At 43.7% G+C, this 21,164-nt stretch overlaps 1 protein-coding gene across 1 annotated transcript in view; it reads left to right on the top strand.

Moving 5' to 3' along the window:
• The window catches only part of CDK15 (cyclin dependent kinase 15), a 35,754-nt gene extending 23,895 nt beyond the window's left edge, over positions 1-11,859 (top strand). The window contains 3 exon segments of the mRNA XM_009809623.2: positions 3,606-3,654; positions 6,264-6,403; positions 11,750-11,859. Of these exon segments, the coding sequence (XP_009807925.2) occupies positions 3,606-3,654; positions 6,264-6,403; positions 11,750-11,859 (299 nt within the window).
• Positions 11,860-21,164: the final 9,305 nt, after the last annotated feature.

The following is a 21,164-nucleotide window of genomic DNA, read 5'->3' as shown; positions in this document are numbered from 1 at the left end:
TGACATTTGGATTCCAAAGAGTGGGGAACAGTGCTTGTTTGTTTATAACATGATGAACTCGCTATGAGTGAGCTTTACTCCTTGATTTATTGCACAGGCTGACTAATGAAGTTTCCTCTGCCAGGTAGTATTATCTCACTTAGCAGACACAGGTTTTACACTGGGCTTTTTCAGATGCAGCGATGACTTTTAAATTAAGCCCGTTTCTTCACATACCTGCAGGCTCTGCTACGCTGAATGAGGTTTAGAAGCTTTCCAGGGTCAACTTCTGCTCCCGAGTACCGATTTTTAGTATCTGTTGCGTTTCCAAAATGTCACCACCAGATGGAGGCAACAAGCAGCAGGCTTTGAAACGCAAACTTCAAATGACATTTCTGAGAATGCAGATGAAGTCTGCACTCCGAGTGCTTTTTTTCCCCCGTTTTTTTTAATCTCACTTTTTATGCTGATGCTTCATTTAACAAATGGGATGGTTGGAAACTGAATTCTAAAACGATGAAATTTTTTTTGTCATAATAAACTGCATGTGGCTTTGATCCCAAAGGGAAGAGCAGCACTGTAACTAATACGCAATATATGCTGGCCAGGCTGTAGGGAAACTTCCTATCTGTCTGGCACTGGGCACAGACTGCAGTTGCCAGCCTGCCACACAGACAGAGCTCTGCTTCTGTCCTGCAGCCACAGAGATTTCACTAATGAGAGACATTTTCTCTTGTGAGCCTGCAACCCCAGCGCCTTCATCCAGCAGCACTTGGCATCCTCTTTCTCTCTCTTCATCAATTAGGAAAGTTTAACTTTTGTCCTCTGGCTTGCTTGCCTCATTATCAGTTCATTAGCCACTTCCACCTGGTTTTTCATATAGGAAAGGATTTCCTCATTAGCACACACTGCCTTGCATACGGATAGAAAACAACAAAACAAAGCACTACTTTTCAGATCTACTGGTATTGTTAAAAATGCCAATCAGCCCTACACAATCCCATCATTTTGTGTCTATATCATCATTGTAAGACAATTAAATCAGTTGTTCACATTGGAATGATATCCAAATATTCTTTATCTCTTACCTTTAAGGAGTAGCTGTTTACTTTGTTTTACAATTTTAGATTGGTCTTAATCTTACAGTAGGGAAAATATTTACTGCTCTGTTCTTACCTTGCTTGACACAATGGGGCCTCAGCGTTCTCTAAGGGTTTGTCTGTATGGGGTCAGTCGGGAGATTAATCTGATCTGATTTAAAGTGGATTAGTTAACTGCATTAAATCCTTGAGCAAGGACACACTGTTTTCTTACCCATATCTTCCATTTATAATCAAAGCTCTGTATACTCAAAGTGGCAAGTTTGGCAGTCCTCACTCAAGCAGAATTCTTCACTGAGAGATGTGTTTGGACAGGGACAGCAGTATTTGGCTCACTGTCTCTTACACTACCCCCTGTAGATAATTATTGATCTCCGTGTTATAGAAGTGATAAATTTAAGCCAAGAGGCTTGCTCAAGACAGCGAAGACTATAATTCAGGTATTCCTCCCAGTCCCCAGTAAGCAAGCTGATATTTCTATCTATCTGTAACGTAAAGAAAATCCTATTTCCTCTTTGGAATGTTAATCCTGAAAATGCACTCCACAAAAACAAAGTGACATTTCACTTAGATATCACTGAAACATTTTGCCCTGCTGTTATCAACTGAATGTGCATTTTTTAACTTTTATGTTGAACTCATTAAAGAATATTAATGTTAAAAGACTTCAGTATAGTTAAGGTACAATATTTAAGTAATCTTGACATTTTTATTAAATATTAAAGAAATTGATATACTGTCATTGAATGTTTCCATCTCACAAATCAAAATTTTCTGGCAGAAAGTTACAACATCTGAAAGTTTTTGGCCAGCTCTGTGAAGAGGTAAAAATTTCTACCTCATAAAAAAATCTTATGCCTTTCCAAACCATTTTTAAAATTGTTTTTCTTCTATTCTGCCTGGAAACTTTACATCTCTACACAATATGGACAATTTATTTCTACACTTTTATTACAGTCAAGGGGGCAAAATGAAGGCAAGAGGATCCAGAGAAGATGTTATTAGTGATCCAAAAGAGGAATGTTCTGCCAGAGTTAATCTCGGTGACTGACTGGGGAAGGGGCTATTCAAGATACTAATATATAACTTCTATACATTGGCGATAATTCCAGTGCTCTGGCACCTAAACAGTCATGAATCTCGTCCCAGGTTATATTGCCATTGACTGCTTTAGCAATTACCTTAGTATCTGGGTGTAGGAGAACACTACAGTTGTGAACTGTTACTTACCCTGTGATAGACAGGTTTAACAACCTGCTTGCCTGGCTTAATGGTGAATGATTACTGCTGGAAAGGTTAAGTGCTGAAAGTTCAGTCATTTGCACTTTCTCAAATTGTCTCTGCATCAAGTCAGACACTGCGTGACCAAGCCCCTGGGCCTGGCACTCTGGAAACGGCCATGCAGGCGAAGGCAGAGGGGATTCCTGCTTTGCCCGCAGCTGGCAGCTTCTGTCCCTGAATGATGTGACTGGTGCTTCTGGGCAGGAAGGGAGGGCAGATGCTCTCGGGCGGTGCAGCATAGGCCCCAGCTGAGCTCCGAGTCTACTGGCAACAAACCAGAGGCGCTTGCCTCTGGGTGGTCTTGCTGCCATGGTGAATGTTTGTCTGGGCTGGGCTGGAAGAGAGGTTTACACCACCCTTTGGGCTCTCCTTTCCATGGCTAGAGCACCGTTCATCTCTGCTGTCAGAAATGGTGCACGAAAATGTAGCTGGGTAGAAATCATAGCCTTTCTGATGCAAGAAAATGTCTCTGTTGATCAGTTCTAAGGGGAAATCGTCCAGGCTTAAGCCATTCATTCATATCTAAGCCTGAGAAAATTCATGCTTTGTAAGAAAACATTTGAGGAATGTATTCCTCGACATTTTTCACAATGTTCAGAAATGCATCCTTGAAAAATGGCAACAACACAGCCTTCCCAAAACTGCGAACTCTGCAAAGTTCCAGTCTGGTAGAGATGTTTAAATCAGTAAGTACAAAGCCTGCATGAAAATGGTTAACTTGATAAACAAGAAACTTACTGAAGGATTAACAGCAAGAGCATTGGGCAAGAAGAGAGTGGGACCCAAGTGCCTTTGCTCTGTCCCCAGTCTTTCTACCAAACCTATGCAGAAAAGCCCCATGTGCCCACAGGGCAATACATGAAGCTCAGCAGTCCCTTGGTAAGCCAAGACAATTGCTGGGGATTCAGGCCTGCAAACTTCTTCCTGCTTCCTTCGTGCGAAGGCTTTAGGGACTGATACTGCTTTTATTGAAGTCAAAGCTAAGGCTCACGCTTTAACAAAAGGAGGCCCAAGGCCTATATTCACAGATGTGTGAAAGGAAAGGGTTACAGAACTGGAACAGCTTTATTAACATCAATGCTGATACTCAAGTCCTATAGGAATAATGTATATTTATAAATACTAAGATGACAGATTCTATAGGGACCTTTGAAATTCTGAGCACACGTTTTTTTGTAAGGGCTCAAAGAATGGTTTTTGGCTTGATTTTCATTTAATCCTGTGATTGCATGTTACACTTTCTAGAACTGGTTGCTTCCAGGAGGCCTCAGAGACTCCGAGTCGTCTGTGACAGGTAAGCTACCTATAACGGCAATGTCAAAATCACCTCTGGGTTTATTTGTTTCTTTATGCAATCATTTAAATTGAAATGAGCTCTTTTGGCAAGCTCAGGAAGAGCGGGGTGGCTCTGTAGTAACAAGCAGATCTAACATCAGTTAAGCAACTGATTTCAAAAGATCGCAGTAGAGGTAGGCACATAGTGGGTTTATTATTCTCAGAGGAGTAGTGATTATTCTCAGATAAGCAGTGATTCAATGACATTATGAGCAGCTTTTTGCGGGGCACAGTTCGATTCAGAAGGTCATACTTTCCCAGGCCCTCTTCCCCAGACTGAAGACAGACTTTGCACTGTCCCAGTTCTCATTTCTGGAAATAGACTGTAGGAACATTGCTCAACAGTGGTAAGGAAGACGTGCTAGGACAGCATTTTCACAAGACAATGAAATAATCTTGAGATTAGTTAGGAGGGGAAAAATCACATTCTTCAGTGTCCAAAAGCTATGAGACATGGTTACATACCTCGGCTTGACCAGGCACACCAACACAGTGCAATCACTCCCCAGTGTGCTAAGAGAAGGGAGTATTTTTCAAGCATATATATGTACACACGCACACATATACATGATGTGTATATATATCAATGAAATAAATTTATAATCAGGCAAAGTGCCCTAACCTAGCCCAGAGAGTCATTAAAATTGAATCCCCCCCAATACTGATTTTGAGGCACACAACAGGCTTTATAGATATGTGGGAAAAGACTAGGCAGGATTTGTCCTCAGGATTGTGTTCATGCACAGGTCAAGAATCAAATATTCTTTGAGGACGAAACCATGTTTTTCATTGCTGCTCTTTATTATCTGTTCAGCTCATTGCTTGGGATCCAGCCCTGCTCGAAGGGAAGCATGCCGCCCTTCAGAGCTGGGTTTCCCAGGCGCTGTTCTGAATGGCTGAACAAACATGCTGAAGTTTTCAGCAAAGCACAGGTTGCTGAAATGCCAGCCACTGTCATGCACATCTTCAGAATCACAAAAAGCTCAGCATGTCCCAAACCCTGATAACACAGGTCCTGGAATATAACAAATCCTCTCTCAGCCTGAACAAAGAAATAACTATATTCCTTGCAACTCTGCTGGATTGCACTTCTGGTTTTTGGCCGTAATCCCTTGACAGGCCCCATTACAGCCCCATACTGACGGGCTGGCCCAGCGTCTCTGCGGCAGAGCTCTGGGCTGCATGTGGGCCAGCTCAACTCTGTGTTACAGAGTCCTTATGCCGGTACGGCCGAATGGCTGCCTTGGCATGCTCAGCTCTTGAGAAGGAAAGAACTGCTTCATACAGACCGCTCAGCCGTAACTCTCCATGGCCAATTAAGAAATCAAAGGGGAGCTCTGTGCAGAGCTTGGCCACCACCAGGAAGCCTGAGCCATGGTGGGAAGCACTGAACCATGTTGCTGCCCAGTGTGGGAGCCTGCAGCAGCAGGGACCGAGGGGGCAGAGGGTCTGCAGTAAGACCCTGCCGTGGCAGGGGCAGCCTGTGGTGCAGCTCTCGCAAGCAACCTCAGGCTGGATGCTTTGGCTCCCTGTCCCATCCCTGCTCCCCAAGGCAGCAGGGTCTCGAACTGTTTCGCTGTAGGTGAGAATTCAGCAGTTACCTACCACAGTGAGGGCAGATACCTTTTATAAATCTGTTTCTCAGGATATCTCTCTCGGTTTCTCTGTGGTTTTCCCCTTTTTTTTACATTTTATCTCCTCAAAACAAAAATGTCAGCATGTCAAATGGCCTGTGTAGGGAGGGGGAGGGCAGGGGCAAGGGGATCCCAGTGCCTGATGTCACTTGGAGGGGAAGCACCGGTGGGGGCCAAGGGAGGAAGCACAACAAGCCATGCTCTGATGGGCCTCCTGATGCTGAAACATGATCAGAACAAACAAACAAAGTAAAAGCTGTAAAACTAAATGACTATTTTTATTTGTTTCCCTGTTGGTTTGTTTTCTCTCTTCCACTTCCTTGTCCCCAGCTGTGTGCTCCTCTAGAAAGCAGCCACTTGGCATTGGTATTTGCTGGGCATGGAGCATGTATGACATTTATTTTAAGCACTCATCCTGAGAAACAGATTCATCTCTGTGAATCCCCAACACATTTTACAACCAGCTGCACTACTGGTACTAGAGTAGGTACTAGGTACTTTCTTTAGTTTTTTAGTTTTGACCTCTGGTCTGCTCAGTGGGCCAGTCAGGTTATTTTGTGCACTTGCATTGTCGCTGTAAACTAGTAACACCAACCTCTGATATTTCAGTTACCACATGTAAAATATAGTGTCCCCAGCAGCATTTTCCCTTTTACTTACAAACTTCTTTTTACAAAATAACAATTTATTTTCAAAATTCCTCTGAAAACATGAGTTTGAGCTGAAATCCTGGATGCATATACTCCAACATAATCAAACTCACATGGAAAAGCAAATGTCCTGGAAAGCTATAGAGCTGGGGTGGGTTTATCTAGCTCCCCTGTATCCCTCCACTATCTCTGCCTCAAGCTCTGAGAAGGGCTGGCTCAAGTTCTGGTTCCAGCTTTCTGGTTTGTGCTCATCTCCTATGCTATTTTTTCTCCTGTTTTCCTAGGCTGAGCAGGGTGCCAGCAGCAGAGGATTTGGCCTCCAGGATGCCTACAGCCTTCCCTCAAGACCGGATCTCTGCGCAAGATGCAATTCTTCATGGCTTCTTCAGCCCTCTGCCTCCTCAGCTCTGTCAGGTTCCTGCTGGTAAGTTAACTCTCGATTTCATTTCACCAAGAAAGAGCTACTTCACATGCTATTTATTATGAGTTTCTTCTGTACTTTGAAAGTCTCTGCCATTCACCCAGATGTCTCTCTCTTTTCTACCCGCCCTCCCTCCCCACTCCCATATGCTGCAAAGTTTACATCCCATTGCAAATTTGACGGCTTGTTTTTCTGTTTCTTCCACTTGACCACAGTGTTAATACTGGAAGGGGAACCTGGATGGGCTGCCGCTATGGTACATTTACAAAGTGGAGGTATATATGCTTTGACAGGTCGTTTCTCCCCCATTCTGTAACCCCAGGGGCCCCGAGCTTTCCCTGGGGCTGGCTCACACTGTGTATTCAGTGTAACTCACATGCTCATCCCTCCTGATGTCCTGAATTCCCAGCTGCTCAGCATGATGTGCTAGCCTCAATTCACTTGGACCGCTCCTCCTGCTCCCTTTTGATGTTCAGAGACAACAGCTGTTCCTCCTACCCTGTCGCACCAGTTCTCCCTCAGTTTTACCTGCTTTATTTTCTTCTTCCCTTGCTCCCTTCTCTTAAGCACACAGCTGCATACACACAGTTCTGCCTCTCCTGCCCTGAGCTGACAATAAATACAGGGTCTGTCAAGCTACAGGTTCTGTTCCTCACTAGGAAAACCTCCCTCCTATCAGGCAACAGGCCAGAGAGCCCTTGCATTCCCCCTTGCCTCCTGGGCATCCGCTACACTAGTTAGTTTCGTGGGTTTTTTTAAGATAGGGGCAATTAAGAAGAAGCCTTCTTGGACTGTGTTGTCAAACTATTTGAAAACTTAATTTCTGGCTCCTGCAACACATCCCAAGTGAAGGAGCAGCCAGCTAGAGTCTCTCCCAAACTGCCACCCTTCAGAAGGTGCTCTGTGTGTGTATGTGCCTGAGTGAGAGACATCTGCATTCCTTTTCTGTTCACCCAGCCACAGAGCACAAATCTACTTTGACACTTTTAGAAAAATGAAAAGATGGAATCTCGCAGGAGCCTGCCTGTGCCGGGGGAGGAGGAGGGGAGCACGCACAGCAGGAGGGAAGTTGACTTTTCTTTATACATATAGGGTTTTTTCCATGCAGAGTTTAAATTATGCCTGATAAAAGGAGTTTCGTGGATGTTTCAGTTCTTTCAAACCCTCCTGGCTTCCTCCCAATTAAATGAGGTTTGTCAAAGCCACAGGGCTCTGCTGCTGCCGGAGAGGCGGACAAGCACTTCCCGCAGTGACATCTCCAATCCCCAAGGGAGAAGATGAAAGTGTCAGTGCTGAGAGAGAGAGAGAGAGTGTGGAAAAAACCAGGTACAGAGACAGACAGTGTGAGAGAAAGGGAGAGAGTAAGAGAAATAGAAGGAATGAGGAAACAGATTGGCATAATGTGTCAATCTCTCCGACACACTGCCAGAGAGGGGATAGATTCATTTCACCTAGGTTTATGCACCATCCCATATTTATTATCGCCCATATTGCGGCAAGAAGTACCTTGTGGACAGGAAACTGCACAGCGTTATCATAGCAACCAATGTGTTGGGAACAGAATCAAAGTGCACAGGGCTGAAACAAGTACAGTATGATCATGCAAGACCATATTAATGAGTGACTCATTAAGCCTGTAAAAATTAGGCAATTCTGAATAATTTCCCATGTAGCCATACCTATTGCCATAATCATGTAAGACATTTGTTCTCTTGTGTAATTTTGGCATCACACTATTTTGGAACTTAACCATATAATTTTAAAATTCTGGCTGCTATGATAACACAGTTCAAATTTTAAATATATCCTGTTCCCACTTTGTTCTAGAGGATGCTGGCTATTAGTCCCCATCCTCTGAAGGAGAAAGTTAAAGCAGAAGGGCAAAGAATGAGCTGGAGATGAAAGGTGAAAGGAGGAGGGGGTTGATCCCAAAATGTGTGAGAGAGTAAGCAGGAAACATTTGAAAAAATAAAAGGTTCCTGTAAGAAAATATTTTCTATTTTTATGAAATAATTGTAGCCATAACTGTCCTTTTTATAAGTTGATATGACAAGCTGGAAGCCAGAGGATGTTTTTCAATGGTCAATTCCTGGGAAAAAATAATTGGAGAAAACAGTGTTTGGAAGATAAGTACCCCTCCAAAGAGCATGTTTCTGATTACTGAGGGGAATGCTAAAGTCTAGAGGCTGTCTGCTGCCCCTGGGAAGGGGGAGAGGGAACAAGGGGCTCTTTGCTTCCTGGTGGTCAGCTCCTGCAGAGGGGAACAGGTTGCTGTTGCTTATGCTCATCTGGATACAAAATGCTAGAAAAAAAGAAGAGCCCATGCAGTAAGAGAAGACTCTCTGTCCCTGAGTGGGGTTGGTCCACAGATGGGCCTTTCCTACAGCTGCTCGCTCTTGTGCCTCTAGCGCTAGAAGCGGCTGCTAAGGCCCAAGTTCAAACCCCACTCATCATCTTGGTGGCCTTAATTCTATACACACCACCAGCACCTCTGGATATGGCAACGAAGGAGAGTAGCATGGGATTGTCCAGTTTTCTTCCACTGTGGCTAGTAGCCTAAGGGGTAGCAGTGGTGACCTTTCGTAAAACTGGGGCATATGCTGTCCTTTTTCTGGCCTAAGCCAATCCTGAGACAATTATCTTTGTGAAGTGCAGCCCTGCACTACAACAGCTCTGATAAAACTTCAGTCTAACCCTTTGCCACCTGCTAAAGCAGAATGTTTTCTGTCCAATTAATCACTCCTGGAAGAAAGATGAGATCCTTGAATCAAGAAAGCATGAGCTGTGCTCTCAACTCAGTGTCAGTCCTGAAGTGCAAAGGGCCTTCTGAGAAGGTATCTCACTCTGCTGTCAGACAGGTCAGACACAGTAACAATTGCAGCTTATTATTCTTAGTTATAGATTTGGTTTATTTTCCCTCTCTTTTGCTCTCGAATGCTTTAGAGCAGGCTCGCAAGCAGGGAGGGTGAGCACTGGGATTTGTGGTTAGTACCAGCGTGCTCACAGGAAAACACATTGCAAGAAGAGCTCTGGCCAAACAATCCAGGCACACGGGCCAGGAAGGCCTGAGCTGGCACCTCAGATCTTGTCCCCACTGGATTGATGTCCAGGCTCAGTATAGACCTTTCTCACAGTTCAGGAGACATTCCACCCTGGGCATACCATTGGCACAGTACTTAATCATCAAGTCCGATTTGTGCTCCTTGAGGAGGATTGTGTGTTGTGTGGATGTGATCCTGGCTTTGACTAGGAGGGACTTGCTCCCTTTGGGTACGGTTGGTCTCTGGCTGTTGCCTTCCCTCAGCAATTCAAAACCAGTGTGCCAGGTGGTGATGACACAGTACCGTTTCTCCTAAAACAGCCCGCTATTCAGCTTTTCAGAGACAAGGAGGAGGAGGGAGGCTTGATGTTGACAGAGCACTGTCATTTTAATGCCTGTTACATGTAAACTAATGCAAAGCAAGAATAGGCAATGAGGAGGTTAAGGCTGCAAGCCATTGCCTACCAAAAATCCCATTACTGTTGGGATTAGCCAGCGCTGGTAGATGTTAACACAGGGCACGTATAAAGAGGAGCTGGCTTTCATGGACATCTTATTTGGGTTGGCTGCTTTCCCTAGGCTCTCCTACATAGCTAAAAGGTTTATATAGTCACTTTACCTCTGTGCTTTGCCACCTCTGTATACAGAAAATGGATATCCTTCACTGCAAATCAGATACAGACACCTAGAAAGTGAAGTTCCCACCAGGTGTATGGATCTGGTTTATAATGTGTCTTAAACGGGAATAAACCAAAGTTGATGTTGAGCAGCAAATCAGCTGTCACTCCTGAACCAGAAGCAGTCTCTTCTGTGAGGTGATAAAGCAAACTCAGGAAAAACACCCCTCACTTCACCTGGCCTGATCTCCATAGTGGTGGAAGGTCTGCTTCCGTAAGTACTGACAGGACACTGAGGTTTATTATGTCATTAAGCCACCATCCTAGGAAAGAGCCATTGCAACATCACAGCAGATGCATGCCAAAGGCACAGTCCTCTGGAGATGTTGCCCTGCTTAAGCTCTTCCCCAGGCGCTGGCCTGGAGCAGACATTGTGCTGGCAGGTGCTGGGCCCTGTTTAGGAGCACAGGGCGAAGGGGAAGATGGGAGAAGAAGGAAAGTTTCCTTTGCTCACTCCCCAGCTCATGCTCTTGCAAAAGCACAACTGGCACAAAGTTTGGCCCACATGACTTGTGGAAACAAAGTCCTATAGACATGGATCAAATGCTCTGACTCCCATTGATCTCAGGCCAGAGAATCTCTACAAAGGTCTTATTGTTCAGGGAGATGAACTGCTTTTGGGGGGGGGAGTGCTGTTAATACCCTTCATGGAGGCAGACACTATTGCATCAGAAGTTAGCAGACATTTTACTGTATTTTGTCTAATTGCAAGTTATATCTGAGGTTTCTTTAACTTCCACTTTCCCTTTAACACTCTTAAATGCAAATCTGAGAAGATATAGTTGTCTTGTTTGCTGTGAAAGACATCTGGACTGGAACTCCCGTGTAGTTGTTTGCCATCCTCAGGTGCACTTCTGCCTTCACCCACTTATCAGCAGAAAAGAGCAAATGGGGATGTAGTGATCAGATTTCTAAGGCACAGAAGTTAAAGCTAAGTTTGAGATTGTGACAGCAAGCAACCATGAGCCTAGGAACTCAATTAGCCTGAAAGACAACTATCTCATTACCTTTCCTAAAATGATATAAATACATAAGAATATAAAAATTTAAAATAAACTCTCTCTCTATTGACTGTCTAGATGACTGAATTTCACTGCTCAATTTCTTTAAACACTCACTTTAGTATTTATTTATTCTAAGCGTGAAGCAGCTACGATAATTAGACTGTCAGATTTCGTAAGTTAATGAGGAGTCACTGGAGTGGAAGGTTTTGCATTTGTGAGATTGCTGAAGGAGAGAAGCTCCGTGCCTTCGCTCTATCTCTTTTTTCTTTTTCTTCTTTTCCCCCTCCACTGGGTGGGAAGGAGAGAGCTTGGCAGTGCGTAGATCCATTTGAATCCTTTTGATTAGCGGGTTGCATTCCCACCACTGTTCTACCAAATAATATTTTGCTGGTTGCTCCAAGAAAAAGAAAAAGAAAAAAGAAAAGAAACCATAGATGAGATTTCTAGAGAAGGGTGCCTAGATTAAAGAAATAATTATCCAAAAAAATCAGAAGGAATGGAGCTGTGAGAAATAGGATCCTGAATTAGTTTATATTGTGGCTAATGTCACAGGAGAGCATTAGGAAAGTAGCACAGTGAAGGAAAAGGACCATTTTGCAATTTTCTCTTTAACCTGATTTTTCCACAGGACAATCAGTGCTCACAGTCCCAGGAGTGAGACTGCAACCTGAAATCTGTGACCTGTTTGCTTCTTACCAAAAAGGCCATCTCTTAGGAGGTTCAAGCAAGTTTTGGTAGAAAGCAGGGATGATTGACTAATTCTTGGGTAAGCACGTAGTTGCCACATTCAAAGCTGCTGCCATCATCCTTAGCACATGAATTCCTTTGTGTATTGAAGGTGGGGAAACAGAACTGATACCCGGGGCTGGATGACCACATCCCAGGCTGAGGACAAAGTGGGAAATCTCACATTCAGAGGGAACAGATCAGCAAGCCAATGACCTCTGATGCAAAATGCTCAGTGGTATCATGGGAGGTTTGGGTTTGTTTCGTCATATTCCCAAGTCTTAGACCAGTGCCCTTTCCTCTGATGCCTGCCCAGTCAAAATATTGCTTAATTTCCCCATTGCTTAAACTGACCAAATTGCTTTGTCTGCCTTTGTCCTTGTCTATTGAATTCACATTTTATGGCTTACTTGGTTTGGGTTCACACACAATGGAACCTGAGCAGACCCAGGCAAAAACTCCTTAGCTCATAACATCCTTGGTTTTAATTAATCAGTATTTTAATAGGACACACCTCAAAATGATGCTTCAGCATCAACATTTTTCATCTCCTTTTTGTTACAGAAGACCAAAAAACCACTTAAAATCACTGTTATTGAAAGAAAGTACCAGAAAATGCCCTTTTATTATACGCTGTCTCTTTGTTTACTTTGTGTATTTGTTAACAGCATGTGTCCAGTCAGTGTCACCAGCTGGGTGTGTGCTTGCAGGGCAGACCTGGAAACTGATCTTGAGGCCAAATTAGTTTGACTGTCTTACTGTCTGCCAAGGTAAGAGGCAACCTAGCTGTGATAGCGGGGCAAACCTCAGCTACCCATCTGTGCTTTCAAATGCATGTAGATGGCATGTACCTGCTTTAGGATCAGGTCCCAGCACTCAGTGCCTGGTCTCATAGGCTCTCTCTATCCCATCTGTCCTCATCATGTAGACAACAGCAGGCAGACAGGACAGTCTCGAGTCCTTTTAAGAAGGACCTGACACTGCCAGCCCTGTGGCCACATTGGGTTTTGGAGGCAGCCTGAATACATTCCCTGCTCACCTGCTCAGCTAAGTGCAGACAGGGAGGCTGTTCCCTCTCTGTGATCAGAGAGGAACTAATCCTGCCAAAAAAGCTGGTTGTCAGTTCCACTAAGGCTTCTGGTACAACTCACTTGAGGAGGGCACTTATGCTTCAGTGTTCAATAAACTTGGATTTGGCCAGTTTTAACTGATTTTGAGAGTATCTCACAAATACATAATTTAAAATAGTGAACCCATGAAAATAGTAGGAGATACTCTTAAACATTTTCTTCTTTTTTTTATATTAACCTGGCCTCAAAGTGATTGTATCCCTTTTTTTAAGCTGCTTACAAAACATACTAAACAAGCTTAAATGTCAACTCAGGTTTTCTTCTGCACTTCATTACAGGAAAACATTCTATAAGTGATGGTGTTCATATTATTAATTCTCTTTTTTAAAAAGGCATCTGGATTCAGACATGCAAGCAAGGTTATAAATGAAATACTTTTTTTTTGTCATTTTAATAGGCTACCAGTGGAAAGCAGGGGGTTATGTATGCTTTTTCAAATCTAATCAGAGGTAGATAGGCATCTAAATCACAACAGCCTCATGCTGGCACATGAGAGAATGGAATTTCCTGGGAACATAATGAAATCAGCCAGCCTTCCTTCATTGGCCAACCTAAGTTACAAAAATAGACAAAACCAAAAAACTAAACATACCGGGCTCAATCATGAATCCGTGGGCCCTGGGCTACACAGCAAGGGACAAAACATCATCACAGTCTCCTCCTTGTTCTCCTTCTGCTTTCAGGAAGGGAAGAGATAGTGCCAGGTGTCTATCCCAGGGTGATGTACACTCTAGGCCAAGACTCCATCCATTTCCTACCCTATTCCACCTCTTTCCCTCTACCTGCTGAGGAGGAATGTATGGATCATTGGAAGCTGCTTCCATTCTCATGCTGCCTCTCAAAATGCAGATAAATAATGCAGTGCCTCTTATGTGTATGTGCTACTGTACTAGCTAAGTGTAGTTGAATCTTCAGGAAGATTAGAGCTTGTTTTAAACCAACTGTTAACAAGCAAAGTAACTGAAGTCACTAGCCCTGCAGAATATTTGGAATTAGGATTTATTTTTCCTTTTGATTCAGGACTTAGGCCATGGATTTTTATCCTAAGAGAATTGCTTTGCAACAGGGGCAGATTCTACCCTCCATTACACCAAGTACCTTTGAAATAACTCTTGATATTGACAAAATGAAGCAAAATCTTTGAGAGTATAAAGCAAGGGCAGAGTTTGGTCAGGGGAGGGGTATTTTTAAAAATCACCTTTCAATAGAAGAGAATGAAATTGTGCAGATGTTCTGCCTTTTGTTTTTCAGGAAGCAATGTCAGAAAGATTGACTTGGCAACGAAGATGTAGCAGCACAGTCTGGACACTGGACTTGCAGAATAAACTCAGCCATGTGTCACTTAATAGAGAGATCCCTGGAGCAGAAGATCAATGTACAAACAGGACAGATGGGGACTGACAATTGAAAGAATGTAGGGGCTGATCCAAGGCTTACAGAGACCTGTCATTCCTGGGGTTTGCCTACAATCTCCCTCAACAAAAGGGCTCCTGAGGGAGGAAGGGGATTAGTCAAAAGTTGAGTGAAGTCTCCAGGGAAGATGGTTTCTTGGATAAAGTTGTCAACAAAAGGAATTGTTTAAGACTATTTGTTATAATTTCCTAGAGGGAGCTTCTGCCATTACTAACAGGATTACCAGCATACTGGTTCCACACCAGCAGAGCATTAGACATGTGCATTGCAGACAAGTTGCTTAAAGCTGAATTCAGTGGTCTTCTTATACTGGGTCCCAAATGTGTGCAGGTGTTGATAAGCAGAGGGGAGATGGCAAAGAATTAAGATGCAGCCAAACATGGGCCATTTTTGGCCCAGCTGTTGCAGAGAGTCCTGGATCATTAATGAGTTACCAGGGTGTTTTAATCTCCTTGATCTCAGGGCTGCTGACAGACTACAAGAAGGAGAGCTAATCTGAGGTGAGCGCTGATCAGGATACATGGGGAAATGGGAGAGCTCTTTCCCAACTACAGTTACTGTGAAATTTCTCATAGAATTCTTCCAGGAAGAATCAGGAAAACAAGTAACTTACTGTGTTCATGTATTAGTCTGCTTGGTTTCAGTTATCTGGGATATTTTTTCTCAGCTCTGGGACATCAGAAACCAGAAGCCTCGGTGTAACCTCACAGCAGATCTGGGAAGAAAAGGAAGACAAAGATAAATCATTAACGTGCAGGCATGCAAACCTTCTTGAGTACTTCTTATTCATCTGAGTAGTGTCACTGGCATGACTGGGAGAACTTCTCTGAGTAAGAATTATGCAGAGCATTGAGGCATTGGAATAGAACCAGTCATGGAGCTGTGGGGAAACACCAGAGAAATGGGTGGCAGCCATAGAAAGAGCTGGAAGGCAGTGTTTTAGTATAAGGGAGCTACATCTCCAGCCCCACCCTAGTCCATTGTTTGCTAACCAAACCCCGCAGATCTGGGCAGGAAGCAACACAAATCTTTATGTTCCCCTTTGCCCTTGCTATAGACATAATTGCAGGAATGTATAGATTAGGTACGTAAAAGAGCGCACAGACTATCTGCAGGCACTGCTCAGTTAAGAGGACAAGAGGTATTCTTTATATGACGTGACAGTCCTTGAAGTTCTCTGCCTTGATGAAAAGGCAAGCTATGTCCCAAAAGTCTTTCCACCTCTAGATTGTGTGGACCCAGATCTCCCAAACACCAGCCACTCTCAAAGCGAGTGTGAATTCCTGACGTCCCTTTGCAATACTGAACAGAAATGTGACTCAATATTAGGACCTTCTGCCTTTCATTTGCTCTGCAATGAATCTGGAAGAATATTACAGTGACCTCACAGCCGGAAGATCAGACTAGACTAGACTAGAGTTCCACTTAGGTGTGTATCTCTGTGTCAGCTTCCCATGTGCAGGTTTATTTTGGAGAGAAGGGCATTTGGAACCTTTTCAAAAGAAAAACTATAGTTCTTAAGCACACTGGCACTGGCTGTTGCATTGCAAAAGCTTCTAAGAACTGGTACAAATAAGAAGCTTTTCTAAAGTGGATGGATGGATGCCTGCATAGGTAGGAGATAGCTCTCCACTTCTGGCAAAAGGATGTGCTGCAACCCAGCACTCTTCTGTTCATTAACTCAACGTTGGAGGCCTAATGCCTTAAATATGCCAGATCAGAGAGAGAAATTGCCCCAGAACCACTCTCTTCCAAACTAAAGGGAGTACTATTTACATCAGGAGTACTGATCTCAGTAGATTTTCCATCCCCTGGCCTGGACAATCTCAGGGGCAACAGCTTTCAGGGAGAATGGATGTAGTGTTGTAATAAGTCAGGAAGAGTAGGTTACAAGAAACATGTCTGAGTTCATGTACCAAGGTAGCGCCACCCAAGAAGGCGGTCCTGCTTCCCCATTTCCCTCCCTGCTTCAAGCTTCACAGTCTTTCTCTCTTTTGCTCTCTGGCACTTTTCTAAGCCCTTGATGAAGTGATTTAACTCACTAAACAGGTGGAAAACTATTAACTCTTTTGCTGGGTTAGTTTTTCATTGCTTTAGTGAGCTGAATCAGATTATGAAGGGGTCAGAGAAGTACCAAACTTCATGCATGGCTGAGTGCGAGTGGGAAAGGAGGAGGAGGAAAAAGCCGTGAAGTTCAGGCTTTCTTATCTCCAACCTGCTCACATGTTGGGGTTCGTGTGGGTGGTCATCCCTTGTCACATCTGGATGTTTGACGTTCTGTTTTGAGGTAATAACTGAATGGGTTCTGGTGAGTAAGTGCTCAGTACTGCTATCATGTATGTTGGCCCATCTCAAATCTAGGTGTTTGCTGTTGAAGACCTCACAAAAAATCCCAGACATTGGCACAGAAGTGCAGGACTGATCTTTTCTTTTTTCCAGAAAACACTTTCTCTTGGCAGGTGTAGGATGCCTTGGTAAAGTAGGTGAGAATTTATGAAGTGCATGTAAATGGAGATCATTGTGCTCAAGGGTCATCAAACTGTTTCTTCTCACCACCTAATAAAAAACTAAAAACAAATTGAGATTTTCAAGAAATCCTTTAACATCCCCTTTTATGTAAAGAGAGTTTAACAGCAGTCTTAAATATTTGCTTTAAAAACATCTTGAAGTAAATGAAATAACTTCTTTCCCAGGCCAAGATTCTCTGTTTTACTGTAGCCCAGAGCAAGTTTGTTGGCCAAATTACATATCCCCAAGAAAAAAATCCAAGGGCTTTAACACTTGCAAACCCCTGTCTGTAATGGCACAAGCGGGCAATGCTCTCTAAAGGGGGGGAAAGCACCAGGAAAATCCCCCTCACAAGCCAGAACTGCATTTGGGGAGCCCAGATGAAAGCCCTGATGCAGGTCATGTGACAGGTGTCACTTCAGTAATGATATCGGGGCAGAGATAAAAGTCCTCGCCGGCTGGTCATGTGACACCGCTTCATTACCAGCACAGCAGGTGGTCGGAGAGCCTCAATGCCTTTATTTTTTTATTATTTTTAAATTTTTTTTTTATTCTGTGATAATGAGAAAATGTTTAAACTTCCATCCCTGTGTTTAAACACTTCTTCATGCTGACAGCAGCAGGAGATCCCTTGATCAGCTGTCAGATGGGAAAGTGCAATTTTTCTGGAAAGTAAACAGCGTGTTTGCCAGTTGGAAATCATTTTCTGTTTGTTGGGACTGCTAGTCATAGTGTGATGGAGCCATGTCACAGCATCTGACAACTCGGGAGTAGGGAATAGAAAACAGGCTGAGAAATGGGTTTTAGACTGCCTCTGATAACAGGAGCTTGGGATTTTTGACACTTCGCTATTGTTATCGTGGGGAAAAAACCCACCACTTATGGATTGCTTATGAAACTTTTAAAGCAGCAGCTCAGTGTCAGTGTGAATATATGGGACCTTCTAAAAGAAGCTCCTGCATTTTAATAGAAACTTGCCTGGGAGAAAAATAAAGGGAACGTACAAAGGAATGGAGCGGGTGTGGAGACATGTGGGGGTGAAGGTGGCCAGATCTCATTCCTGGCTAGCAAGAAAAAAACAAAAAAAAGTCTCCTTATAATTATATTAGAAAATGTTTCACGGCTCTAGTGCCACATAGACTTGGGGAACCCACTGAGAGTTTCAGGTGAGACAAGGAAGGCAAACGACAGGGTGGCCAGGGCCTGGCTGAAATCAGAGCTGTTATGCTCCCCCTCGGAAGTATCCTGGAACCCAACTAAGTTCACTTTAAATGCTAACCACATTTTTTTCTTTTCCTATTAGGCAAATACCTTCTCAAAGTCAATTCCCATAAAGAACAAGAGATACAGATATAATGCACATAATTTTAATTAAGGTTTGAATGTGCATATGCAGAGGGATACACAGCATTTTTCCTATGCAGACACAGACAACATCTTACATGCAGAATCAACAAATCAACCTGATTTCAACACTGGGAAAGTTAATTACCCAGACCATGACTTGGATTGCGTATTAGATATTTGCAGCAATTATGTTACATGGAGTCCTTGGTAGTCTCCCAACAAATGCTTTCCTCTGCTGGGTGCACTGCAGTCTTGTCCCTTTTCCTAAAGATCCCCATTAAAAGCTTCCTGCCTATGACACTTCATGAAATCTTGGCTCATTAAACCTGAAGTTTCAATGCCCAGCCGGTATCTCACTTGCACCAGGAAAGCCCTAGAGCTGGTGGTTTGGTTTCAGCTCCGCGCTCTTGAGCGAGGCCAGGCTGTGCTGGGCTCTGTGGAGGCTGGTGGAGCTGGGGAGGCGGCTGCCTCCCTCCCACCCTGCAATTAGGGGCAGGGCTGGACCATCAGCAAAAATGATCCCAAGTGAAAAGATCAGATCAGAATCTGGCCCTTTGTTAGCAGTCATTAAAAAACATTGCACTTTTAATAGGAGCTTATTCAATTAGCAGACTAACAGGCTCCATCAGATAAGCTGGGGATTTCCCTGGGAATCTGACTCACATACTGGTGAAGAGCCTCTGCACCCTATGGTTAACCCTCTCCACACAGAACCAGGATGAAGAGGCCAGTTCCCAGGAAAAGATTTATTTCTGGATTCTTAAGGGAGAAGGAAAAGCCCTTCATTTTGCCTTGAAGCCCCCGGAGGTCCCAGTGCTGGGTGTGAGTTGCAGATGCTGGAAGGACCTAGGAGGATCATGGCACCAAACTGTAGCTGCCTCAGACGGAAGACTCGCCTGATCTCTGATAAACATGCTGACATTTGGCAGCCTGACAGCTTCACAGTCCCATAAGAGGCTTCCTAATTAGAGCCTGGGTGAGAAATAATCCACAACTTGAAGTTTGTCTCTAGCTTCCTTGCTGTACTTTTTTTTCCCTCCTGTTTCGTGCCTTTTCTCCTTTTTCAGTGTTTTCTCTCACACATTCTCAACACATCCCCTCCCTGCGGGCGGAAGCTGTTAGAAACACCAAGCAGAAGAAAGGGTCATTTTTGCCTGTCCTCTCAGCTCAGAACAGCTTCCAGCAAAAGCACCCCTCTTGCATTCCAGCGTTGCCCTTGAAGGAGACAGGGAGATAAGGCAGGAGAAAGGACAGTACATGGTGAAGTTTATAATGAGTACAACCGGTCTGGAAGAAAACCAAACCAGTCCCATTCATTCCTAGTCAAACAAGTAGGGCAAAACTAGTGCTCCCAACAGTGGGAGAATGGGGACTCTGGGTCTGGATCCAGCCCTGAATTTTGCTTTCCTCTACATCAAGCTGGCCCTGAACAGCATGTCATGACATCCTGAGTCTTTTAGCTGGAGCCAGGGTCTGAGTTTAGCATTGCCTTCAAGACATACAGTACCGTGATGCTGCTGTATCATAGCAAGACATTCATCCAGCTGGTCGTAAAAGGAAATAAATTTTTTAGAGATAGGTACTATTACAGAGCCAGATCTTTTAAAGCTAAATTGTATTCTACCCATTTACCCCATCACATGCATATTCTCTGAATAGTTCCAGAAAAGCTCTTAAAATGCAATAACCTCTGAATGTGAGCTTGTATCAACAAGCAACATCTGCTAAGACAAGTATAAGTCTTTCACTATATTTATTTCCTAGAGGGTTATTCACTGATAGTGGGATTGATTGTTCTTTATTTCATATCCCAAAGTCTTTTCCAGGGTAATGAGACAGCATTTGACATGCTGGCGTAAGACAGCAAAGCTCTTCAAAGACAATAGCCATTGTATACTCTGCAACAGCTTGGATACAGATACAAACATCAGAATCCGCTTTACGTTAGAGGGTTGTTCCCCTTTACTGCCCTCCTCAGTGAATACCATACTCCCTGGATAGCCACCAGAAACAGGCAGAAACTCGGGATTCTCCAGTCTTGGCCATACTTTACATTGGACAGCTGTGTATGTTACCACCATTCAGCAGGATCTCAGATGATGACATGGGACCAATACCTACAGTTATTTGACCATTAGCTCTCTCCAAAGCAAAGAGATTTCATTCAAACTATGCAGTTGAAGCTATTTCCAGGACAAACATATTTATTGCTGAGATATACTAGAAGATCTCCATCTAATGCCTCTAGAGTTCGATATGAATCTTATCCAGAGGACTGGGCGTCCTTGGGGAGTGTACTTTTTTGAGGTTTCACTTTGTGATTGCTGATGCCCAAGCGTTTCACGTGCTGCAGATGTCTATGTATTGTTCAGCTATGAGAAAAAACTGTGGACCTACACCTCTGTAATGCCTGTACTGCTAAGATAGAAGGCTGAGAAAATTGTTTATTGAACTGATACTTCCAACAAACAGATGTTTATGAAGTAAGTGGAGCTGCTCCCTGAGGTTCTAATATTAACAAATTCCCTGAATAGATTGCAGCTGTGTGTTTTCTACCATCCCTCTCTATAAATTGGAGTATGGATTAGTACACACTATTTATAGGGCCCAGCCCACCCACTTGCTTGGAGCACCCCTGAAGCTGAGAGAGATGTAGCTGCATTTATAGCCAGACACCACCTCCAGGGTCCATGTAGCATCATATCAAAATTCTGCCTTTCAGCATCATAGAAACCTTGGAAAAAATTACAGGTTATTCTGGACCTAAAATATCTGGCTCCATTGCTGCCCTGATTTTTTTTGCATAATAAATGATTGTAGACATGAAGCAGGAGGGGAGCATAGATGTGGGGAAACTTATCCTGGAGGACTGACTGGGGAGGAGATGAGGCAGAGCTGGCTCTGGGTGACTCGCTCCTT

This window comes from Gavia stellata, chromosome 8 (assembly GCF_030936135.1).
Source record: "Gavia stellata isolate bGavSte3 chromosome 8, bGavSte3.hap2, whole genome shotgun sequence".
Lineage (NCBI taxonomy): Eukaryota > Metazoa > Chordata > Aves > Gaviiformes > Gaviidae > Gavia > Gavia stellata.
This window is presented reverse-complemented; position numbering and strand designations above follow the sequence as displayed.